This window comes from Geospiza fortis, unplaced genomic scaffold (assembly GCF_000277835.1).
Source record: "Geospiza fortis unplaced genomic scaffold, GeoFor_1.0 scaffold186, whole genome shotgun sequence".
NCBI lineage: Eukaryota > Metazoa > Chordata > Aves > Passeriformes > Thraupidae > Geospiza > Geospiza fortis.
The window spans coordinates 3292029-3318523 of record NW_005054331.1 but is presented as its reverse complement, the minus strand read 5'-3'; the positions used below and the strand labels follow the sequence as shown (position 1 = coordinate 3318523).

The window sequence follows — 26495 nt, the reverse complement described above, 5'->3', positions numbered from 1 at the left end:
TCCACAGGACTAATTTAGATTTTATTCTGGTATTTCTCAAATATAAAAAGTCAAAATTCTTACATCAATCTTTAAAGAAAATCCATGCAAGCAGGTCAAAATGTGTACAACTTAATTCCCTTCCCACCCCCCCTCTCCCTTCCTTTCAGTTTTCACTTCACAAACCATGCTGGTAAGTAAACCAAGTGTCTGCCCCTCATGTTTCTTTTCACAGCACATTGTTAACAGAACAATGCTAGCCTAAGCCAGGGGTGCAGTAAGCACCAAAATAAGATTTTTCACTTGAACAGCCTCTCTGCAATACCTCAGGATTTCTTGTGTTTAAAAGCACATCCATTTTGCTTAATTCTGGCTCCATGAGATTTTAAACTTTAAGGCTCTTTTTCTTTGATACCACCATAATGTAACTGATGAGAATCTCAAAACCCGTCAGCCAGGAAAAGCAGAAGTACAAAGTAGACTCCAACAATTGCAGATGACAGCCTGTCTCTTCCCTTTTTCCTCTGGAGAACCAAATTGGATACATTGTACAGAATTTTTTGGCATGAGAAAAATCCCAAATTTACTTTGAAAGAGGTTTGGCCCATCAAACTAGAGATTCATGTAAAAACAAAATGCTTCTAACATTTAAATTGATTGGTAGTAGAAAAATTGTAGCCTTCCTATTCCCATTTTTACAACTCTTTCTGTTGGAGTTCAGTGTCAGATTTCATTAGTACTGAAGCCATACTGCTGTCCCTTTACTGCAGTTGTTCCCTGTAGCAAAACTGAAATGTCTTCAGTTTGCGTCTGCGATTCACAAACCATTTCTCTTCGAAAGGGAGTAGAAGTCAAAGCAATAGAACTTCATTCTGAAGGTTGCATAGAGACTGAAGAGATTTGTACAACAAATGCTGTTTAAAAAAATCTGTCTGGCACTAATGAACAGCTCAAATGTGTGTGACCAAAAATATTTATAGGCAATCAACTCTGAGTTTGTTAGCAACAGCAATACTGTACATTTTACATTATTATCAAATACATAATTCAAGAGTTACAAAATAAGATCATGCATTACCACTAAATCTCATACAAGCTTGGATTGATTTCATTCCAAGAATCTGGAGACAGAGCATTTTCCTTAAATGAATAAAAACTCAAACTCTGGATTCTGTTTTAGCTTTCATGGATGTGATATAATCTTGTTACAAGAGAACCTATACAAGTTTGCTCAATTTAAAGTGTTAAAATAACTACTGAACAAAAAAAGTCAGCATTAAAGTGATCAACAAAGGGAGCTAAATTATTCATTCTTTTAAAGGCAGCTTTGGAGCCAGAGGTACCCTTCCACACCATGAGTATGATTTTAATAAAGATCAGACATTCATTATGCTCAATCCCTCCTTCTCCTGTTTCACCTGGCAGAACAGTGTAAAGCAGTGAGCTGAGCAAATGGTGTGCCAGTCTGGAAGAGGTTCAGTGTGAAATAGGGATTCCTCTGTGTGCACTACTGAAACAGTAATGCTCCTTCCCTGGCCTCCCACCTCATGGCTGAAAGGATGGACAAGCTGTTGGCAATGCTTCCACCTTTAGGTGCAGCTGAACACTTCTGTGTTCTTTCCAGTTCTGGAAGTGACCTGGACTAGGAGCTAAGAGGGATGGAAAGCAGTGTCCTACCCACTGTTTCAGCAGTCTTCAGCTTTGTGGCTCATGCCTCTTGTCAGTAGTATTTATGCCTCTTTAAAGAGAGCAGCATTAAGAGATCAGATCATCTATCTCCCTAGTCTCACTGCATTTACATATGGCACAAGATTGTTTTTCTAGGAGTAACTTGTGGCAACAACATTTTTTTTCCTAAAAAAGTGTAACAGCACAAAAAAATTCATAGCAGCATTTTACACAATTTGTGTTAAAAAAGTAGAAGTTAACCATTTGTGTATTGAGTAACAAAAGGTTTAAATTACATTTATTTTCCATTTTACACTCACTATTTACTAGGTGGACTATTTACAAAGGTTCAAATGTATAAGAGAATGAGCTTTACCCAGAATAAACTTCACATGTGAGGTAGTGGTCTACCTCAACCTGTTTTGGCTGGATGTAAAGGAGGTACAGTTGGGTTTAAATCCTAGAAAAAATTCAGAAGTAGGATGTTCATGTGAATTAGATTGTGTTCTTGTAGAAGAAACCATGCACACACACACATACAGAGAGCGTAATCCTATGGTAAAAACATTAAGACCAACAGTGGATTTAGTTTTCATCTTCTTGGATGAAAAGCAGGAGAAATAATTAGAACAGGGAGGTTGTCAGCTGTACCTCATTTATTCCAACTATATTTTTACCAAGAGGCCAGCTTTTATTTGAAGAATCTAAAGTAATTGATGTTCAAACAGTAGAATTGAAGGATTTAAGAATTAACTTAAAACTGGGGGTTTCAGCACTCCTTCTAATAGGACAAAGGAGTATTATTTCTCTCCTGGTGCAGTAGCTGTCAACACTCCTGTCCTAAGCACTGGAGGCAGCACTCCTGGCTCCTGCGGGGAAAGGCACCTTAACACATGCTTGCTAACAGACATCTCTGCAACCTCAGGGTGCCCCTGGTTAAGTCTTACTTTCCTCCAAACAGTTTTAAATTGCAACAGACTGCAGGAACACTACATGAGATGTTTCTAATTGAAGAAAGAAGTTTTTGGAACCTGCAGTGTAATCACACCATGAACAAAACATGGATCAAGGTTAAAAGGAAAAAAAGGGGAAGAAAGATCTACAATGCTTTTCACACAAATCTGACAGTTCACCAGCTGACCAAGTGATGAAACTACAGTCTAGTGGATAGTTTTGGTAGCTGCAAGACAAAGTTCTTGTTCTCGCCCTAGTTTTATGTTACATGAAGATTGCATAGGACAAGGCAACCTTTTGGATAATTGAGGCAAGCAGTGCTTAGTGTTGGTATCCTTTGCTCTTGACAGGCTGAATGTGGTTTAGTGCTTTATTGTAGTCACCCTTGTGCACCTCTGCCTTCAGCACATCCATTTACCCAAATACTGCCAGCTCAAGGTCTTAGCACTTCATCTGTGGATACCAAATAAGAGTTTAGTATAAGACTATTTGCTCAAGCTTTAACTACTGACTAAAACTCACAAGTTTTAAATAAGCTGAACACCACTGAGATGCATATTTTATTTTAGCAGATATGCAAATTTATAAATTTATATAGTCAAGTTTTTTTTTTAATGGCCTATTAAGGCATCTTAAAAAATCCCTATATGGCTTTGGTTTGCTGAAATACTACTTTACACTGTTAAAAGAAAAACATGTTCAAATAAATTTGACATTATGACACATTCACATATTTCACTTAGAACTGACAGTTATACAGATGCCTACATGTGATCACAGATGTCTCCTGTTGTGATGACACGAATAAAAAGGTAATCCAAATGTTTATCTCACAGTAGAGGGCAACCCAGAAGTCTGTGCAGAAGTGACATATAAGGAGTTATTATCTGGAAGAGGGGGAACCACAGAGTTTCCATTAGTGGGTGAACAGCTCAGTTTCAGTTTTTCCAAGTATTCTGCATGAACAGGCTTGTGACACTGAAGGACCTTGATTGCATCTTCTACTTTAAACCATTCTCTTTTCCTTCCTGAATCCACAAGAAAGAACAGAGTTATAAAATGTTAACAGCACTATTGGTTGCTATCTAGTTATTCACTTTTTCTCAGTTCTTTGGAAGTTGAAGTTGTCAGGCAAAAGAGTGAACAAAAAGACCTTGAAAGAACCGATTAATGCAAGAGAGTCACTCAAGCTTACTGAAATGCAATTCATAATAAAGACTTTCAGGTAACTCTCTTGAACCAGATAGTGGACAGAAACTCATATGACTCTTTATATGCTCCAAAGGCCCCAGCTGGTCATTAGAGGAAAGTGTGAGGTTATTTAAATTACTAGATACTGCCATCCTACATTGTTGTGCCTAGCAGAAAACCAATCTTGAGACTGAACATGCACGCATGAGAATGGCTTGGTCTGATTTCAAAAGCCATGTTCCATACTCAAAGCCTCCATATGCATCCATATATGGAGTTACTCAGGTTAGGTGTGAGTTTTAAAAAATACTATACCTTGTATCAGACATGTTTATATAAGTTTCAAGACTTTACTAAGATCACTTAAGACCATCTTACTTTTACAAGCTGGTCCTTTAAAATTCAAAGTCTCTGAAAATAGCGAGGTCAATGATGGTCTTGTTAAAATGGAAGGAATTCTGTTTTTTTGTTTGGTTTTACCGCATTGTAACTACTGTCCTTGAATATACAAAAAACACTTATTTAAGATCAAGGACACTTTTAAAAACACCCTACAGTATCAGACAGTAAAACATTCTACTTTTTACAGAAAAAACAATTTGGCAGTATAGTATTTGGCCTTTAAAAATTACAATATTTATTCTGTCATAATGTTATAATAATTAGAGTATTCTAAGAATAAGAGTAGCACTATGTTGGAAGCAACCCTAGTTATGTATTAAAGTGTGCAAGAACAGCATGCCTTGACTTTTTCAAGAACAGAATTAGTATTCCCCTTGAATTACACAAACTGCTTAAAAAAACGAAAAGGGTTTGCTCACAACATTTTTAAGTGTAGCACATAAGGACAGAGAATTAGTTTACCTATATTAACTGAATCCTCCCAGTCTTCCAGTATTTCTGTCACAGTAAGAACATAAACGTACGTCCTATGCTTCCGATCCTGGTTCTGCTTGAATATTAGAAGTACAAGTTTAAATTTTCATCTAAATAACTTACAGACTTACCACAACTACAAGATAGAAATTACTTACCTCTAAAGGATAGTTGCCAGCAAGCCCGGCTTTTATTTTCACTAAACAAACATCTGTACTGATGAGACCCAAAATTATGGGAAAACAAAAGTTTTTGAAACAGCTATTCTCTTTTACTAGACTAAAAAAACTGAACCAAACCAAAGACAATACAAACAATTTTGAAGATTGTGAAATACTGGCCAAAGCATGTTCTTGGTCATTCAGCTAAATATTAGCAGTAGTCCACTAGTACTGCCCTAGATAAGTACTAGTACTTTTCTTTTATGTTGTAAATTACCACAGTACTCCACATTTGCTAAAAGTGTTTCCACAATGGATTTCCTGGATGAAAGGTCATTTAACAAAACCCAAACACGTTTTTCAAATTGGAACCACTGCATCATGTGGCCATGTCATCTACACAATGCTGGCTGTAAAGTTTCACTCGGTGAGTGAGGCAAATTAAATAGCCTATGCTTGCAGTCATGCCAAATGCAAAAACCATTGCCATCTGCTCATTCAGCCACGGTGGCAGCACTCACCATGTGTTTCAAAGGCAAGTGTTTTGCACAAGGCAGGTTAAACAGTCTGACAGATCTGTCTGCTCAGGGCAAGGCCCCTATTCTGCAGCCAGTCCATGGGACGTTGGCAGAGACACATTGCTCCCTGCTACTCCAAAGCAGGCCAGTGGCAGTGTTTGAGGTGTTACCCAGCCAAGTAGAACATCCTTCCCCTTGAGAAGAGCTGAGCTCCTAATAAAACCAGGACCATCTACAATTACAACTGTATTAAGAACCAAGAGATGTTATGGCCTAGCTCCCCTAACAGATGGCTGTATTCTTGTGCAAATAACCAAATAACCTTTCACACTTAACTTTGTTTCACTCCAAGTTTAATATAGTTTTGAACTGTTGTGCTTTACTGGGAAATAAAAATTCTCCAGTTCTTTGTCAGTATCACCACTAAATGAGATACATATATTTATAACACATATCCTTTCTGTAGTTTTAGAATAAGAGGACTCAGCAGCAGCATTTATTTCCATTTTCTCTTAGTTCCATCCCCAGGTCACAAGCTGTGGCCCCCTCAATGGTACTAACAATTTGTGGGGGCCTGTTGAGAAATTAAAGTAGGGCCTTGATTTAAGTTAGAAGTAACCTAGTAAAGTGACACAACCAACTTTAAATGGCTCCAGAAAAACATATATACCATATATATGAACATATGTATACCGGAACTACCAAGGAATCATTGTGCTTTGCAGCCCCTGTTGTAAGCCAACAACATGATAGGTTATCCTGAATTTTTGGTCTGAGCTGGGAAATGGAGAATACTTTTGTAGACTGACCAGCAGAGTTAAAACAGCCAAGTTTTTAATGTGTGGGACCATCCAGTTCAACTCAAATCCAAAACATATCAGAAAAATGTGAGTAGTACTAACTACAAAGCTTCAGGATCTCCTCTAATTGTGTTATGGCTTCCATACTTCACACACATGGGACACATGACTAAGTAATACTTCACACAGGAAATCCCTGTCAGGAATACACTGCCTATAAAAGCTGGGTGAAGATTTGTACCTCACTGAGACTAGGGGACTTCCACTTTATATACAGCACAAGATAGTAACACTGGATGGATTAGGAGCTGAAGACTATTAAAACTACAGTCTGCTCCTGTCTAGAACCTGAGCAGGATTAAAATAGAGTTCTAGCTAGCACGTGTCCTTGCACTGTTGGTAGTTCAGAGTCTGATGTTTATACCATCAAATAGATGTTTTGAACTACATAGCTAAAGGTTTGATGTATCTGTTGTCCAAAGCCTTGGCCTTTTTTTAGTGAATTAAAGCCATAAAGAGAATTCCTATCCAGACTCATCAATTTACTTGTGTGAAAGTTGACAAATTACTTCAGCAAAATCTAACCAGAGAGGAAAAGTCAAAAGAGCCTCAGAAGAGGCTGGTGTAATGGTTTAGAAATCCTAACTTTATGAATGGTTTGGGTTTTAGGGATTTTTTATTTCTCCATAAGTACTAATTTAATCTTTCCAGTAGAGGTCCAAAATGACCTGAGATTAGCTCAGCTGGTGAGAGCCTGGTGCTGGATAACAGTGATGGGTTTGATCCCTGTACAAGACATTCACTTAAAAGTTGGACTCTGTGATCTTTGGGGGTCCCTTCCAACTGAGAATATTCTGTGAAACTGGTATATGTACCTTGAACTCTTCCTGTTCAAATCTTCACAGATCACATAACACCTAAAGTCCTGTCTAATGCAGCAGATCCAGCAACACCGCAAAACTATAGGTAGGTAATACTCATGAACTTAAGTCTGATGTTGCAGCTTATCAGTTTTCACAAAGCAACCATTGCTTTTAGAACTCAAAGAAAATAGCTCACCTCAAATATTCCAAGTAGTCTGCCTAGCTTTCCCTTTACTCCAGCCTACAAAACAAACAAGAAAAAGTGTTAGCATTTGGTATTAATTTATAAAAATATAAAGCATCTGTACCATCATCCTACAGTAGCATACTCCTCCTTATTAGGGTTATTTAAGAAAGAGTTTTAGCTTAAGTTTTAATTAGATAGTGCTGCACTAATTTTGGAGATTCTAGTTTTAGACTCTTTATAAGAGTATTAGAGTACAAAAGCTTGTCCTAATAAGTGGATCAAAGAATCCATAAATCCTTCAAGGTTTCCATCCAGACCAAAATACTGTATTACTTACCACATTTGTAATGTACTGTATTTTATTAAATAGATAAATCATGCCCAATACTAAAATAATGTAGGAAAGGAGAAAGGACAAGAGAACTTCAAATAGTATTAGAATTAATCTAAAAGAAGCAGTCATTGAAACTCCAGTGCTATTTTACACAGAAATTTAAGTACAAGTTTTAAAAATACAATAATAAATTAAATTGTAGGTCATTGCATGGATTTTGCAGCATAATGACTTCACGTGTGCTGGTTTTCATATCCCAAGTAGCTTTTGTCATGTAATATAACCCCCAAATTTACATCCCCAATTCTCTGCAGTTTTGAACTCTTTTTCTAGCTAGTACGATTACAAAACGCTTTCAATTCAGACTTTCATTCCAATATTTTAAAATAATCCTGGTATCAGCTTATGCTTTGTGATTTTTATCAATTCAGATAAGGTGGTCGGTCATTACTTTCTACTAAGATTCTTAAGGTTTGCTTTTCCAAAAGTAGTATTTCATGCCTCTTCCAAGGGACATGGCTTACAATTATCCACTTATTCTAAACAAAACTCAGTCCATATGCCTGACACAAAGGCATATGTTGCCTACTGACAGACAATATTTAGATTGTTTTTGTCTTGTTATACAACCAATATTTAAAATAGGGCTTCTTAGTGCTAAGATGACATTTTCTAGTTTTCAGTCTTTGCTTCCAGCCTTAGCTAAAGACAGTTATTGATGTCTTATGTCTTTACATACAGGACCATATGGATCTTCATTACATTTTAATAAGCAACTCTGACAGGCTTTAGCAATAGGTCTAATCAAAGTCTTACAAGTGAATGTTTGCTGTGACTGCCTTTTTTAAAGAAAGCAGACGGCTGGTGTTATTAAGCCATTTTGATGAAGGAAGCCTGATCACAGCCTCTGCAAAATTATCAAGGCATTTTGCTTATCTAGAGCAAGAGCTAGAGCAAAAGTTAATGCAAAACAACATACAATATTCTGTTTATCTGCTGTGTTGGCCAAGATACCTGTTAGAGCTCATAAAGCCAAAATACACAACTGACCTGATAAGTGATTAAGCAGCACATTAATTAGGAAGTGACAGGCCATTATTTTGGGCTGAAAGAGTAAGGTATGCCACAATAGGCACTAGAGATTGCTTGTGCTTTATACTGGGTAATGAAAAAGCACTTATTTGTGAAAAGCAGCACGCTGAAGAAATGTTTTTTACTGATCAGTCCTAATTTCCTGAGCATTACAGTATCACTTCAAGTGACAGTCTGACAAGTAATATTTAACACATGGCAACACCACCATGACCAGCTAGGTTTACTGATACTGAATAGCTTTCATAGAGAACTTTTGTCAACTTACTGGTATCCCATAGTCACAATGGGAATTTATCAATGTTACTCTAAGTGGAATTTACTTAACACTTTCTCTTTTCTCCCTCCAAGCAAATCAATGCTTTAAACAAATACACTTAGCTGAGTAATTCTGAATGAAACTATTAGAAGCACTCCATTACATCACGTGTAAAAACTCCCCAAAGCTTGAAGTGAAGCTTTGGTGCAGCCAGATGTTGCTACATAAATGTGATTACTATAACTGATGTCTAATTACTCTCTACTCAAATAGACATGTTTCCAAAATGTAGCATCATGCCTGCAGACAGCAGTGTATTTGGAAAATATCTACACTCAGAAGTGCAAAAAGGTAGTAATTCAAAGGCTTGTGATTTTTTTCCCAAAAATAATATTCAACTGAATAATCTTCATAGTTGAAGAAGTACCTTGAATTTGACAGTGATCTTTTAAGTGCTTTTACTAACAAGAATATTTCCTTCAAGTTCTTTTTGTAAGGTGCTTCAAAATGTGTCAAAATTTAAGTGCTAGAGGACCAAGAAACACTTCAGCTTTATCCCCAGAACATCAAAAGCAGTTCCCCCTTTCCCAATGGTAAGCTTCTAATCCAACGCAGTGGTTAAATTCTGGACTGTGAACCATTTTGCCTCTCATAAAAACATACTTCTTCCTTTGGCTTTTATGTACCCATGGCCGTTAAAATATGGTTCTTCATGTAAACAGAATCCTGTAGGCTTCTATAAGTGTGTAAGACCTTCTAAATGTTGGGAGAAAAGCCTGAAAAACCCCAGTTTTCTTTTGACAGACAGGCTGTTGAATTAAGTGCTATACTTGCCCAGAACAATTCTCTAAGGAAGTCTGAGTACTCTGCAAATAGGACCTCAGATCTGAATCTCATGCATATATGTGAGCATTAGTCTACATCAGCCACAACAGAGAATTCAGCACTTCATGCCATGATCAGGGTGCCCGGAGGTCACTCCTGTTGAGCTGTGGAGGTACTGCAGCCTGAGAGGAGCGCCAGACTCGCCTGTCCCCTGCAGATGGAGCCAGAGTCACGCTGCAGTTCCACTGCAAAGCTAACAGCTACCAGGGTACAAAGTTGCTGAAGATCTCAAAGATTTGAGTTATTTTTAATTCTGGCATCTGTAGGATAGTATTGTAGCCATTTTATTGGCTACACTCCTGAAGGGATGGTGGCAAGACTACTCCTGCCCCATTTTTGCATATTTTCATAAAACAAAATGCTTGACTACGTCTGCCCTAATCTTTCAGCTGAGAGTGTGCTTTATTTATTTCTGCAGTGTCTAACCAGTTCTAGTCTGTAGCACCCAGTCATTTTTCAAATATTAGACGCTCCTTGGAGCTAATTCCTCTATTTCGTGTGAGAAGTCCTAAATGATATTACTGCCATTTTCACAGTTGCAGCAAATTAATCTTCAGGATCTTCTCAGAAACTAAATCCACACAGGGCTGAGGGAAATTGCATATTTTCTCATAGGCCTTTCAATATGCTACTAAAAACAAACAAAACAAGAGTCTCTCTTGTGAGATGGAGCCAGAAAAGGCAGTGGTTCACAGTTCACAGAGCATCTCCATTTAGAAGGCTGGGCATCACTGGCTTGCCACTCATTTGTGTCATTTTTCTTTGAACAGTGCATTTGCAGACAACTTATTTTAATCTTTCATGCTATGCAATTAAAGACAAAGCTCCAAATTCATTAATGGAGTAGCTCCTCATTTTGATGAGGTTCAATACCTTTCTGGGATTGCTTTATTCTGTAACTTCATTTTGGTATTCTCCTTGCAGGTTTGTAAAAGTTGATTTCATCTAAATAATTAAGGTAACTGTCAATTTCTAGTAACCTGTGAAATGTCAGACAACCTTAAATGAAACACTAAATATTCAGTAGAGGCAAAAATCATTATCACCAACACAAACAGAATTGAAGAGTTAAAAAACCCCTGGAGTCATGTACACAGGCAGACTATGAAACAACTGCCATGCATGTACATTTGATTACAGGGATCTTTGAGTTGTAAAACATTCTAAATACACAGCTGTTGGTGTTGAAGTGAGGGTATTTAAAGCCAGTGGGCTATCAGCACTTCTACCATTAAGGAATGCCATTATAACTCCCACTATGAATTTATCCATTTTAATAAATTAAGAGAAATACTGAGTCATGCTTAGTTTGTGCATGACCCAATACTGAAGAAACACATTTCAAACCAGCACCATGGTGCTTTCTTTGAAGTTTATTCATTCACAAAACTCTTAACAGTTCACTGTACTGTAACCAGCCTGCCAGGTGACATTGACCTTAGTATAAAAATAGAAAGGACATCCACCTTTAGAAAGGTCAGTATGAATTTCCATGGCTCAAACCCCTAAATACCATTCTTTTTTCTTTAAAAATGGCACTTGGCAATCTCATGGAAGCATATAAGACTTAGCCAGTAGCTGAAGAATATTTTACTTTAAGGTATGAGCTTCTAAGTCTGATCAGCTATACAAGCTATCATACCCCAGGAATTCTGAGGGAGTAGAACAATTGTAACCAAATTATTTTTACTTATTAAAGCCCCTAGTCTGTGAAAACTCTTCATGCATTTGCAAGCACAGCTCAAAGCAGAATATGGCTGGAATTTTATATTGTACTCCAAAACACCATAAAAAGCATAGTCCCTTCAAGATCATCCATTCTTTACCACCAAAGAAAAAACCCCAAATATATGACTACAGTTTAATCAGCTCTAATTTAACATGGAGATGAGACTTTACTATCCTTCACCTTGGACTATACCCCTTAAGTCAGATCAGCAATTAAAATTACCAGCATTCCTAAGAACACTGAGCAGAGGACTGGGCTTTTTAATCCTACCAATGAACTTGTGACAGTGGGAAGACAAGACTCTCCCTAAAGGTGTTACTGCTGCTTGGAAGCCTAAATCTTTGCTGACTCATTGCTAGAACCCAAACTCTTTGCTCCTTTCAAATGGACTGTGCCCTGTGGCTGAGTATGTCTTGTGTGGGTCAAGATGAACTCCTCCAGTATGGAACAAACACCTTTGGTTCAGTGAGGTTTATTCATGCTTGAACCTTGCTGCAGGAAGGCTGCTGAGAGCAGCCAATAATGGACCAGTCTGTTCCCCAAGGAAAATGGGAGAAGGGTCACTGAGTCACAGCTCACAGAAGATCTCACTTTGACACTGAACAGCAGGCACTGTTTGGTGCAAGTCACATCTACATCAAGTTCCTAAGTCTCAACATCACAACAGAACCAGTCTTAAGGGTAAGCAAGATGAACCATCAAATAGCACAGCTAATAGAAAAAATCATTACAAATACTAATCAGCAACAATATTAGTGTGTTTTGGGAATAGCAAAATGGAATGAGAAAACTGGTTAAGTCTAGCAGAAATCCTGCAGTTCACTCACCAGAATGCATCCAATTTATGAAAAATTATACCTTCTATTCAAAATTCTTATATTTTGATTTTTCTTGCAGTTTTATTTGGTTTAGACATGGCTGTTATATATTAAAGAAACACTTAATATTTTTCACAATTTTCCTAGGAAAAATAAACAGCAAATGAAACCCCAGAATTCTGAATTTGAAATTTAAGTATTGTGGTATAGGGAAACTGCATGAATTCATCATGATTTAAGCACTGTTTTGCCTGGTCATAAGGGTAGGGATAGAAATGCAGACTATAACCACAGTGCTTTCCTTATAGATAAGCAGCCATAAATGTATGAATTCTCAGCTGCTCAGATAGATCAGTTTCTAATCTGTTTAATTTGAAATGTCCTCAAAGGTCTGCTGATTTCTTGGTCTTATGCAGCTAGATGTTAATGGTTAGTTTACCTTCACTCTGTTCTAAAAGAGCTGCAAGTCAAAATTTTCTTCACAAACACAGAAATGTTACACTACTATGAAACATCATTTGGCATAAAGTCACAGTTTTACTTCCAGTACTTGTTTATAAAGGCAGACAGAAATTTAGCTATGAAATGAAAGAAGTAGCTAAATTGATTAGTTCACCTCACCACACTATACCCCAATTCTAACACATGGAACTGCAGTTCTTTGAATTTCATAACCACAAAGGTCTCAGTCAAATACTGGATAAAGGAGGCAGTTCCCTCTTCCTTCTTGGTTCCCATCTGAAGACAACAGCAGCACAGATCAGCTGGATTTTTTGCTTTGTTTGGTTTTTGTTACCTCTTCATACACCTCTCTCACGGCTGCTCCCCCCGGCTCTTCCTCTGGTTCCATTCCTCCACCTGGTACAATCCACTGATCTGGGTATCGGCTACTGCTTACCAACAGCACCTAGAAATAATTGCAAGTGACTGTTAAATACAGCTCACAGGTCAGGAATCTCACTACTACCTGCTTTTCCAGCAATGCACTTATTCGCCTAGCTAGATGGATTACAGGCTTCAGAAAGAAAACATAACAGGCAAGCAGGAGTTGGAAAAAGAGGAAAACAGTTAACATCCAATCCGTTTTATAAAACTAAGTCAAGACAATGGCATTGTGATCTCTTTGTACAAATGCTTTCCAATGGATGCTTAGACACAATGTGGAAAATACAGAATAATGTGCACAGAAGCGAAGGTATACAACAAAAATCTAATAATATTTTCCAGAACTAAGTCTTCAAATCAGATAGATGGCAAAGTGTGAAAATTAAGACATTTTCATCACAGAGAAGTTAAACTAGTTCTTCTGGAATGGCATCTTCTGGCTAAAAATGGACCTTTGAAAATATTTCTTATTTTTATACAGAAACAAGCTTCTTTTTAGTTACTGAAGTGTTATGTTAGCATGACATGCTTACACCATTGCATAACTAAAATACAGCAAGAGTACTTCATTGGCCCTTGTCCAATTTGGTTTCTTTTAAACATTTATGTAAGAGGGAAAAGCACAACACATTGAATTTGATTTCTAAATTTAACTTTTTTTCCCCGAGATGCTTTAATTTCACTTAATTTGACTCTAACCTGGTTCTGTCATTGATACACAGCAATTTAAAACTCCCTGTCTACAGGACCTGCACTTCATAATATTCAGAGCAGAGAAGATGTTAGCTACCTGTCCAACAAACTATGATACCTTATATTTGGAGTAATTTTGCAGTAGGAGTTTATGAAGATAAGACCTTGATTCAGGACCACTTGGAAATAAGCAGTTTAACTTCTATTTGAGACACGTCCCAGTTACCAAGACATGCTCAGTCATCTCTGCAGTAAAAGACTTCCAATTCTAAGCATTACTTACATGAACCCTACCCTGAAGTCAAAAGACAACTGTGGGGAGTAAAAGGGCAGGGTCAGTGCTCAAGTCTTGAAAAGCAATTAAAAGACTAGAACAAGAACCTCAAGTCTAAAGGTTAGAGTTTTAACTGGTGCCAGATAACTGAAGTGACCATCCCAGCCCTCACCTTTATGGACTTCAAACTTACCCCTGTTGGCTTAAATAGGAAAATGATTCTGATGACAGTAACAGGGAGATGATTACCACTTACACTATGTCCCTTTGGCACTCATGGAAATAGGCTGTAGGTTCACCTACAGGAACTGGGAGTGTAATTCAGATGACTGCATACTTTGTGCATGCAATGATATGTGTGCATACTGAGGTGCACCTGTAAGAGGCTTATCTGACAGATACTGCCTTGCAGTGTTTATCTTATGTACAGTCAAGATGAGTACAGTGGAGAATCCTTTCGGGTAGGATTAATTTCCCTGAAGTTTTTTCCTATCTAAGGAATACAGCAGAGACATCATTTAGTACAGAAGCATTCTTAGCATCTGATCTAAAAGTTCATGTTTTCAGTCAACTCAAGTATTTTACTCAGCTACCTAAAAACCTAAGAATATTCAGCAAAAGCAATAAGGTTAGACTCAAATGCATCTCAACTTGATTTTTACAGCCAAAGGCTTTGGTTTCCTAGGATCCTTTGACATTAACAGAAGTTTCACAGAGCGTACACAGCTCTACTGAAAGTAATTTTAGAAAATGTTTTTCAACACTTAGGTGGAGCACCTATATCACTACAAAGAACCACTTTAAGCAGTGCTAAAAAAAGTTGTAAAAATCAAGTTATGAATTCACTTCTGAGTTCCAGATACAAGCAGTAAAGATAATTTTCTGCTGATGAAACTAGCACTCAATCCAGTCATGTGAAAGCTAGCAACAATAATAAACAAAAGTATGATTATCATTAAATCATTCCCAGCTTGGTAGAACAATTTAAAATCAGCATTCATTGCTTAGTTAAGGCTAAACATGAAACTCTTAATTACTACTATGGGATAAATCAGGTTTCTCATTCTGGCAGTGTAGTGTAAAGCCAGGATTTTTTACACCTTTATATTTAGTAGTTGACTACTGCTAATCAGATCTAATCAGCAGACTATTAAGCTGGGCTTGTACATATATTAGCTTTAAATTACCCTCTTAAAAAGCAGAAACAAATACATCTAGCAAGTTATCAACATTAAAATACATCAACTCTTGTAGATAGGCTTTACAGCTACATATACAATAAACTCCCAAGTGTTACAGCCTGGGAATTCATTTTAGCAACCATCCAAACCTCTAAGCCTGGAACTGAAGCATTTTCTCAAACATGTTTCCCTCTATGCTTTATTCTCCTGTGATCCCACTGATTTTACAGTCTGAATCCAAGGGATCACACTAAGATATATCCCTGAGATCCTCAGATGCACAATTTTTTTTACCATTAACACATGAAGCCACTAGGGCATGAGGCATCCATGCTAGGGTAATGCTATGAAAAACGTACTTGGTGTTAATCAGATTCCACAACCAACAAGACCCGATAGCTAGCAGCTGCAGGATTGTGTGGTAAGGCTGAAAAGCATTCCACAGACTTTTCCAGTATAGCATCAAGCAGTCTTCTATGTTTTTGTTTTTTTGTATGTTGTTTTTCATTCCATGTAGTTTTGAGGTATTTCCATCTGTAAGTGGCCAGAAGATGCATCCCCCAGTACTTAATGATGAGGGTGTAAATAAAAATGTGATTTAACTATGAAGACACCAAAAAGCTGTGGTTGGTTGACACTGCACTCACATGCCAAGAGAGGTGCAAAAATCAGCAGCAAAAATGCAGCAATTCACCTTCCCTTAATAGAAGATAATAAAACTAGGAGAAATATGATCTAGGTTGCCTGGACAATCCAGTCTTTTCTGAGGAGGCTCATGGTCAAGCAGATTACAATAGTCTGCTGGAAAAGACTACAGAATCTCACACGCCTGTATTTTTTCTGGTTTACGCACACCAAATTTTACACCAAAAGCCCATTAGGCTCAGAAGAAAAAAAGCAAAAGTACTTCCTGTGCAAAGAAGTTTGTGTCCTGTATCCCCAGATGCAAAAAAAGGACTAAGATTTGAGTTGCATTACTTGCTAGTGGTCACTGCCTTTCCCATGTCTCTGACTAAGATTTACTATTGATAACTCTTGTTCAAAAAAGGTACAGAGTATTGCAGTGCAATCTGCTTGTCTAGTTATACAGCTGAGCTTATCTTACTCCAAAGACTAAGGTAAAGATGCTGCAATGCTGCCAAGTGAAGAGGTAAAGCTTTGCAAAGTTCAGCTAAGAGGAAACAAAGGAAAAATTCTTCCCTTAAGTGTTACCAGCCAAATTTCACCTCCCTTCCAAGTCCAGGAATAGAAATGACCTTCAAGTGTGGTGAGGAGGAGAAACTGCTAGCCAGCCTGCTTGTAATAAGCACCTATCAATACACATAACCATAATATGGTTAACCAAAAAGGTTATTACAGGGCAGGTGGCATCATGGGACTTGGTCACTATAAATGCTAAGCTTGCAGACAAACAACTGAAAATTTCTAAAGACGCTGAAGTTTTGGCCTTTTTAGTTTTCTCAAGTCAAAACCACTCATGAAACAGTTGGCAGCCCTGTATTCCAGAAGGCCAAAATGGTAACAGCTCAGAGTAATATAAATTATAACCACAAGCTATTAATCTTGATATCTTTTTCATATTAAGCACTAGAGAGGTAGAAAACAGTTTAAGTTTATATCATTGGTTTCTTTCTTTCTTAACTGAAGGACATTATACTTTACCAAAATAATTGTATTAAAAACTAAGTTACATTAAAAAAGCAAGGATAACGTTTAAAGTAGCTAGAGCAAACCCCCTCAGCTGGATTCTTTACACTTCAAAACAAAGTGATCCTCAACTTGAAGTTGAAAATATACCATTCCAATTTTACAATAAATATTTGTCATCAGATGTCTTTAAGTTCTCTATTCCCAGCCTAATCCCATCTATTCCTGTCTTTCCCATTGCACACCCCATTTTCATGGCTCCCACTACTCCAGTAGCTGTCCAACTTGATGTTTGAATTACCTGATAGAGATAGCCAAGTCTGCCCTTCTTTATAGCAAAGCTGGGAGTTAGAAGGAGCAATGTCCAAGAGAAAAGGAATCAACCCCTCACTCCCAAAAGACTGCTGAGCATTTGTGACTCAGCTGCAAAGAACATCACACTGCCCAGGTGTAGTGATCAGAAGCCAGGTGTGAGGAAGGCAAAGGATTCAGCTTCCAAACTCTCCAAAGGTGAGTACACACAAATCATTTCAGAAGATTTAAACAGGTCACAGTATAGAAAAGATTAGTAAGGCATTAAAAGATACCTCTCAGGTACAAAACAGTGTCAAATGCTGTTAGATGTATTGCATATTGTCAAAGGCATCAGGAACATTAAGAGGATAAAACATCCAAGCCTACTTTGAGAAAAAACGACAGGACCCATTGTGATGGAGTTAATATAATACAATTTAACACACTTACTATGGAAACTCAGCCTACATGGTTGGTCTGCTAAAGTTACAAGCACCTGAAAAAGTCAGAAAGATGGTTTAATGCTAAAACAGCCAAAAGGGTCAGTCAAGCCCTAAGATTTGTTTAAAACCAGCCATAAGCAGATGGTCAGGGAAGAATACAAACAGTAAGTGCTTTATTATTCCCTAACATTTTCAACTTCCAATTGTTTTCACCTCGGGAGCTTCCTTAAAAGCACTAGGGAACAACTTTGACTGCTGCAACACAGGAACACTATTGAGAAGCAAGGAAAAACGTCTCTTACAAACACTGGATCATATTTGCACAATTAACTGTATAAATTTTTAGGCAGAAGCACATATCTCAGAGAGCATATGTCAACCTGCTATGGTAGTTAAGAGATTTCCTTTATCTAACACTTTTTTCTCTATTTCAAGAATCACTGCCTCATTTTAGTAGTTCTGAAACAGTTTTGCAGTTCCCCTATAGGTTAATGTGGTATCCTTGTCCTAGAATGCCATTGCCTTTTGGCAATGAGGTTGGAAAATGCAGCTTTAAACCTTGCCATAGCAATGCTACACAGGCAGCATTTAGTAAGGAATATTGGTCTTCCTGAAAAGATTCTCAGGAGAGTGACTGCTTTTAGTCTTCATTTGTTACTGCAAGAATTTTCAAAATTACTTTATTTTTTAAACATGGAGAAATAACATGCACAAAGTAAAGTAACAACAAAACCACAGGATCAGACTGGACAGCATTTTAAGAGCTAATTGAAGTCAAGACTGCAACACCTTTACTTTCCCCCTAACACTGTGATTATGAGTTTATTAGGAAGCTGATCTGGATGAAAAGTAGATTCCCCATGAAAGCTTTGTGCAGCCTGCACACACAACACCCATCAGGACACAGCTATTCAAGGGGCAGTGCTGCACAAACTGGGGCAGAAAGGCACCACTGCAGCCTCCCAATTCCAAATGAGCCTGTACCAATTCAAGAGCCTCTAGTAAAGTACTTTAAAGGCCATCGACTGAAAAGCAGTCCCCAGCTATGACAGAGGTTATAAAAGATGATTTAGCCTCACTGAACAGGAGCTAGCACAACAGCAGAGGAATGGCTAACTAGCATTAATCCTAATGCTCATTAATTTGAGCACATCTTGAATGCATCTCAGAAAACTGGGTTCTGTCTACACAGTATATTAAAGTCTGAATATTAAAGTCTGAAATACCCTCCCAACCTTACTTTGAATATCACTTTTCAAAGCAGCAACACAGCACCTAGATATCAGTCAGTGCTACTTTTCCCCCACTCTGAAGATGAATGGTAAAGAAATATGGGTATAATTACATAATACTCCAGAATTAGATCTGGAAACTATTTTTCCTTTGAGACCTTCTGACTTTAAGGCTATATTGCAATAAGGAGAGACATGTCAGCTTTTTTCAGAAGAAGTTTTGCTTTTGACTCGCAATTACAGCTGTAATAATTTATAAATTTTATTTCATATTAAATGCAAATATTTGGCTAACATGTTATAGTGACACAGAATTTTAGTGTCTTCCTCTGGCTATTTAACTTACTTCATTTTGTTCTTTGGCTGAAGTGTTCATATCAGGAACAGAACAGCACTGTACTACTATGGCATGCTGGTCAGAACACATTTCCTCACATAAAGTGACTCAAGTCACCTGTAGCATTCCATCTCCCCCTAAACTTAGCATCCTTTGGAAAAACAGATGTGACAGGTCTCACAGTGTGATGAAGGGTGCAGATCTTGCACCCAGAATATGACAAAAGGAAATAATGAAAAAAAACCCCAAACCTGCAAACAAATAAGAAATTTCCCACAAGTGCCTATAAAAAAGTTTTACTTTTTCCTGAGCATGAGTTTTACTTCTCATGTTGGGCCAGTTCCCCAAACCACTATACACAAAAACCTTCCTCCCTCTTGCTTGCTAATGCAGACCAACGGAGAAACCACAATTTCAGGTAGCAGGGGAAGAGCCAAACTAATATTGCTGCCCATTTCTTTTTAACTTGAAACCATGTCCTAATCTCAAGCAGGAGAACTGGGCTTTGCTGGTTACTCAGCAACATAATCTGTTTGACTGAGGGATCGGCTTCCAAGCACTTGTCAGAAACAAGAGCTCCAAGTCTTTGAGAGCTGCTCAGCTGCAGGTAAAGATTTGACAAGGTTACTTCTTGACAAGTACCAGTTACCTTTTAGCCTTTTCTATCTTTGAGATACGTCTTTGAAGACAAAAGTTTGCTTTAAAGTATTTATGTTTGTAGCACTGGTTTCACCGAAGTGCTTAAGCACTAAGTCAAAAAGCCACCGAATTAAAGTAAGCTTTTCAAGACTACTACAAACAAGACTGGAAAAAATACACATCAACCTATGGTCTGTGAACTCACATATCTACAAAAGATGTTTAAAAAAACGTGTACAAACTCTAGCTAGAGATAAGAATGCATATATCTGTGTGTATATAGGCATATATCTATCTATGACATTAATGTATTTCTGAAGAAATCTGCCACTGTGCTATTTCACAGTAACTTGGAAGTTTTGAGCCTCACTGAGTTAACTGAAGCAATTCAAACAGAAACTTTGCCACCAGCTTAAATCCTAAGTAAACTTAGGATGGTGCAAGAAAGCTAAAAGGATATTTTTTCTAGTATTGTAACATAAATATAACTGGCTCAAAAAGACAGCATGTTCAAAACAGGGCAAAAAGTGCTTTGTTACAGGACATCTTAGCCTGATGTTATACAAGTACAGCCATATTTCCTTCTCCCCTCAGCCCAGCCCTCTTCAAGCAACTATCAACACCATTAAACGTATCCATACGGCACAGACAAGTAATACCACAGGTATAGGAAAAAATAATTTAGGTTTCAAAATAAAACAAAAACATCATTGTTGACCAATGTCAGTACCTGAAGACTTATGAGTGAAGACTGAAGATTTCTGCTATGGTGGACAGTTGAATTCCCACAGCCTCACTAAACCTGCAGGCTTCCACTGCTAGCAAGTAGTTGGAATTTGTGAAAAAGTATTCCAGCATGAAAACAAGGTGTATATGCCATGCCTGCCGGAAACTGCTTTGCTGTGGACATAATAAACACCAGTGGCTTGTATCTAGAGCTGGTTACCTGACATAAATCTTACCACAGCAACCTAAGATTCAAATTTTCTTAACATTAACACAAGCTTTAACCCCATATGAGCTTGCAGGGATACACTGTAAGCAAACATTACCTCTGTAGACACATGATAAAGAACCATTTTGGAAGCTGTTTATAGGTCTTGATTTTTCAAGCTATACCCTTTTCTACAGCGTGCAGATCATAGATTCATAGAATGGTTGGGGGTGAAAGGGACCTTTAAAGATCATGTGGTAGTTCCAGCCCCCCGATACAGGCAGGAACACCTTCCACTAGACCAGACTGTTCATCTAACCTGGCTGATAATGTCCAAGTGTCAAGAAAATGCTGAGGAAAAGCTAAGGCAGCAATCATCCTACGTTAATTACTCTTCCTGTCCATTAGCAGGGCAGGGACATGAAACAGAAAATAAAAACCACAGTGTGCTTGAAGTCCACAGTGAAATGTGTCATTTAAAATATGTCATTCTCTGTCATTTAAAATATGTCTATATTCTATCAGACCATCATAATGCAAGGTAGGTAACCCATACCACTATGGAGACCATACCAGCCTTAAATAAGGTGCCATGGTCATAGCCCAAGTTATTTGAAAGCACACATTATTTGTGTGTTGACACCTGAGAGCTCTACACTGAAGGATAAAGAAACCAAATGAAAAATTCCACGTCAAGTATGGAATATCTTTCATGACTCTGCAAGTTTATTTACAATAATTCCTCGAACACTCCATTTTGCCAGGATAGCCAGGTGATACTTCTGGGCCCTGGTTTTATGGATCAGGTTGCACAACAGGAGGTCCTTCTGGCTTTCAGACCATTTAAACCAATGCACATAAAAATAACATTTTGCTTTTTTCTTTAATAAAACCATTGCCAATATAAAGCAACATCTGCACAAAACTAAAGAACACTATTTTTAAAAACGATTAAACTATGACCACCATAACAAGATACAAGAAACCCATGCTTAATCTATCTTGACATTCTACAAGCAAATAAATAAAGTTATTAAATCAGACCAAAAAGGAGCTATCACACTAGGAGCTTATAATTTTTAACTCAAGGACAAGATAAATAGTTGACATGCAAGTGTATGCCCTGCTACAGAGGGGAAAAAAATATCTACATTTCCTGTAAGTGTGTAACAATACATTTTTCCTCACTGTCTCAATATTAAAAAAAAAACACCTTCCCATCTGTTTCCATCTCATGCACAAGGCTGAACAACAAATGCAAAATTAAAAATTGAAAAGCTTGAAGACTTTTTTTGCATATGAAACTATTTTAGGTCTGCCACTAGCAACTGCTGACTGAACACTAAACTAGGGCTTTCAGTACCATATTTGATTACATAAAGCACTGTTACAGATGCCAAAGTAATTAGAATGCACTCAAAGTTTATATTCAAGATACTTAAAAATAACTACTCATTTATTTGTATAAGATGTAGTTGATGGAAAAAAATTAAATTAGGTTTTAAAATTATTTCAGTTACTCAAATTGCTACAAAAATTATGTTTATTACTATTTGCTCCTGCTGCTTTAAAGGCATGCCTTGTTCTCTGCATTGAAAAATAAGAATCCCCTTGCATACCCTCTGTGCAGACCCTAAGACAGGAGGGTTCTTATGTAAAACCACTGTTTGCAGAACACTGAATGTATAAACAATTCTAACCTGTGGAAGCCCTTCAAGAGGGCTCTCCTGCAGGCTTATTCTAAAGCTGCCATCCACTCCTAGTTGCTCAAGAGAAACTTGCATTTCCTCCCAGCCCAATCTGCCAGCCCAACCCTGCCTGCTGAATGCCATCAGCTTTTTGCACACACCTACCAGCTTCTTGTTTGTTCAAAGCAGAAAGGCTGCACCCCCTACACACTCATGCCCACACAGCCTGGTTTCTTTTTTTTATGGGATTTCTCCTGCTTCATTTCCAGGATGCTTTTTCTTCCGAAGGGCAGACAGTCCCTGCAATTACTGGTTTATTTCCTTACAGAACAAAAGGAACCAGCACTTCAGCTCATATCCACCCATCTTGCTCTCTCTTCAGCCCAAATGACAGCATTAAAACCAAAACAGGCAACACTTTAATGGCAGTAGTCCAAGAGACCACCTCCTTTAACACTCAAAAAACCCAAGGCTACTGGGCACTTTACTTGGCTATTTGGGTTTCCTCCTCTTTAAATGATTTTTCTTTTTAAATCATACACTATGACAGCATGAAGGCAACAAAATCTAAACCAAAATGGGCTGTATAGCACTAAATCATTCTGTGTGGAGGCACTTGAAGATGAAGAAACATGATTTTCACAGTGGTGCAGCTGAACAACCATCAGTCATCTCGGGTCCAGGTTTTCAGCTGCAATATCAGCTCTCAAAGCAGCAGCTTTTGACGGGTTGCAGGACTGCAGGGAAGCCCAGTTTGCAGCCTGTAACACCCAGGAGAACTGACTCAACAATTTTAAGCCTGGCAGCGAGGAGTGGCGAGTCCAGCAGTAAGTCTAACTGGACAGGGGGCTGGAGCTGGGAAGTAGGAGTGTGGTGTCTGCATTTCAAACTGCACATAGGAACCACCAGGCTGAATTTCACCTCAGCAGTATTCTACAGCACACCTATGCTTCAAATTGAGAAATAAAGAAGTAAACTGAAACTCAATGTAAACAGTTGTGTAATAGCAATAATAAAATAAACACACGTATAATGAAGTGTAAGGGATGGGTTTGGCCAGTCTTTTTCCATTGACATGTTATTTCACCGTGCATAAAACTCAGCTGCAACATCAACAAGGCAGCACAGGCAGCAAAAGAAGTGCAGTATGGATAAGAAGTCAACCAGGAAGCCATAACAAGCAGATTTTGCTAGATGTACAGTAGAGATATTAACTGTTTTAGTGACTTGCCCAATTTTTGTCAATGGACACAACAAACTGTTACTGAACATGCCCAAGTCTTTAGTCAAGAGGCAGCATCCAGAAGTCATGATATCAACAGGGGACATCACACGAAGTTGCAGAAGAAGGATCACCTTCAGCTGAGAACACTGCTGTGGATTTCTGGTACAAGTTTAGAGTTCATGAGGTGGCAAGAAGTAAGGGACTTAGATATCACCAGAAAACACAAGATGACTACACAACAGCTTTACAGTCATGTAGAGATGGGTCCTATTACAACATTTTTTCTGGTATAGCTGGAGAAGTGTTAGTAACCTTTTACACAGCACAGCATGATCCCAGGTAAAGCAACCACAAGTGTCCCCCACATTAAAAAATACATTTTCCAAATGGAAGGAGATGTAAGAGCTACCATGATGACCAAAAGAGAAAATTGTTTTTAAGAGAAGATGATTTAAGACTTAAAGTTCATAAAAAATGCTAAGAAAGGAATGACTGCTCTCTACAGATATGTCAGAAAACTAAGTGCAAGAAAGGAGAAAAAAAAAGCTTAAGCTCAGCTATAACTGGCTAGGGACAAGCCTTTTGGACAGTCAGAATGGAAGTAGAAAGAAAGGTTAATTCCAAGATTTGTATCACAAGATTGCTATAGATACTCATTCCTCCAGATAGAACCTAATCAGATGAAAAATAGACCAAATTTAGTCTTGCAGACAGTATCTCCAGGAAAAAAAAAAGTTGAGATTTGGATTTCTTGCTTTTAAGACTCCTAAAAAGAAATGTATTGCTAAAAATTGTTTTCATTTGTTGGTTCTATTTTCTCAACTCCAGTGTCAAGCAACTCTTTGCTTATCCTGCAAGTCAAAATAACCATGAAAACTATTCTATCCTGTAGTTTCCCACCACCCCCACCTCCCAATAACTTCTGCAAGAGTCTCCTATTCCCTTCTTCTCCAGCTACCAGGGTACCACCCTCGTGTTCTTTCCTGCAGAAGTTACCCTACACCTAAACACCCTGGAGGTGTAGCTTGGCTGAAAACTGATGGTGCAATCTCTAGAGACTTAGAAAAGAAACACTGAAGACATTTACATGGAATAGAGCAACACAGAAACCACCTGGACAACAGTGTTCAAGAGGACAGAAGCAAGCCTCAAACACTTAATTTGGGGAACATGGCTGGTGACCGAAGCTAATCACAAACAGCAGTCAGGCATCAAACTTCTAAGGAATAGATTCTGTACTGACACAGATGAGGCTGGCACTTGGGAAACAGCTCCTAAGCAAGTTCAAGCTGTTGGCACTGCTTTCCTGGAAACAGCTTGTCAGAAAGCAATTTTAACTGTTTCCACACACATAATCTATGTCCTAAATCTGATCTGATGTTCTCCCATTCACTTCATCCTCAAGTATGTCTACCTGCATGATGCCAAGGCCCAGCCTCATGCCAGCAATACAAGTACTCCATCCAGAATACACAAGGAACTGCAGTGCAATAATGGTCAGCACCCACTCTTCTTACACAGCCCAGTGAAGCTGCTACTACCATCCTTAGCCTCAAAGGATGTCATTATACACAAACAGTATTAAGGAGCAGCCAGTGATGTCATTGGATGCAAGACTGAAAGAGAATGGCAAGAAGTTGTACCAGGAAATGCAGAGTGAACAGAAATCACTGGCAAAGGTGACCCTGATCATGAATTTCCAACTACAATTGGTGCAAAAAGCTGTAACAGTGGCTCAGGTGTTCAAACTCCAAATAAGTCTGAGCTGGAGTAGCATCCAAAAATTCCTATTAAACTCACATAATTGGTGAAGTATGTTGGAGTGTCAGAGACCAAAGAAAAGCTATAATCCATAACAAGACCTTGCAAGATTCCTGCTTGGTGCCGTTCTCCCTCACACTAGTAAAAAGTCATCAGCATGGTCCCACGGTTATATTTATACCACAAAGGAAATATTTTTTTTTTTTGCTTAAACCCAAGTGCCTGTATTTTTTTATCAGGCCTCTTCCCACGGCATTATATTTACTTAGTAGATGTTTAAGGAGGACATTCGCTGTACTGACAGCGTGGGAAGGGCACCAGCATCTAGATAAAGGCAGGAAAAACCTCCAAACCCTAACCTTTATAGTTATTTCATGGCTACTAAACAAGAAAATATAAAGAGAAATCGCAAAAGGGTACGCGTCCAGCCCGAGACCCTCTAATAAGCATTGTGCAATGAAAGCATCAGCCGAGCTCCCAGATAACGGGCAGTGCCATTGACCTTGGCTCGGAACACGGGACAACTTTGTTGCCACCTCCCGACTCTGCTGCAACATAAAATTCCTGGGGAGCGCCACCCGCTACAACCAGAGGCGCCGCAAGAACTCTCCCAAGCTCGTTCACAAAATATTTCTAAGCTCCATTTTACTCTCTCCGTGGCAAAACCAGGCGTTCCAACCACAGGGTTTTTTTATCGCACCCAAGCAGGAGGGGCAGGAGGTTCGCCTTAGGATGACACACCAGCCCTGCCCTCCACGCGCCATTATACATTAACCGGTTTTCCGCGTGTCACGGGCGCACAGATGATAACCCTGGAGTTCCAGCCGGTGTTCTGACCCATCCCGCCCCGCCCGGAGAGCTCAGTGTTCCCTGCCCTCTCTCCCGGCTCTCCTCTCCCCGCCGAGGGGCGCCGGGGCCGCGCACAAAGGCGGCGCCGCGCACGCGGGC

At 38.5% G+C, this 26495-nt stretch overlaps 1 protein-coding gene across 2 annotated transcripts; it reads right to left on the bottom strand.

Moving 5' to 3' along the window:
- NUDT4 (nudix hydrolase 4) lies at positions 1-26344 on the bottom strand. Of its 2 annotated transcripts, XM_014307275.2 has the most exons (5): positions 26323-26344; positions 13111-13221; positions 7207-7251; positions 4657-4744; positions 1-3629 (listed from the first exon to the last, which is right to left on the bottom strand). In XM_014307275.2, the coding sequence occupies exons 2-5, from the start codon at positions 13162-13164 to the stop codon at positions 3427-3429; spliced, it is 390 nt and encodes a 129-aa protein (XP_014162750.1). In that variant the 5' UTR covers positions 13165-13221; positions 26323-26344; the 3' UTR covers positions 1-3426. The 2 variants fall into 2 exon arrangements, with proteins under 2 accessions (XP_014162750.1, XP_014162749.1); XM_014307274.2 differs by lacking the exon at positions 26323-26344 and having other exon boundaries at positions 4657-4741.
- Positions 26345-26495: the final 151 nt, after the last annotated feature.

Excerpts from the sequence above, each read along its gene's own strand:
- NUDT4 (XM_014307275.2), bottom strand. The coding sequence starts at position 13,164 with ATGGAACCAGAGGAAGAGCCGGGGGGAGCAGCCGTGAGAGAGGTGTAT. Across the intron at positions 4,745-7,206 it reads GACTACTTGGAATATTTGAG|CAGAACCAGGATCGGAAGCA; the intron begins GTGAGCTATTTT and ends CTAATATTCAAG. Across the intron at positions 3,630-4,656 it reads GGAGGATTCAGTTAATATAG|GAAGGAAAAGAGAATGGTTT; the intron begins GTAAACTAATTC and ends TTGTGGATTCAG.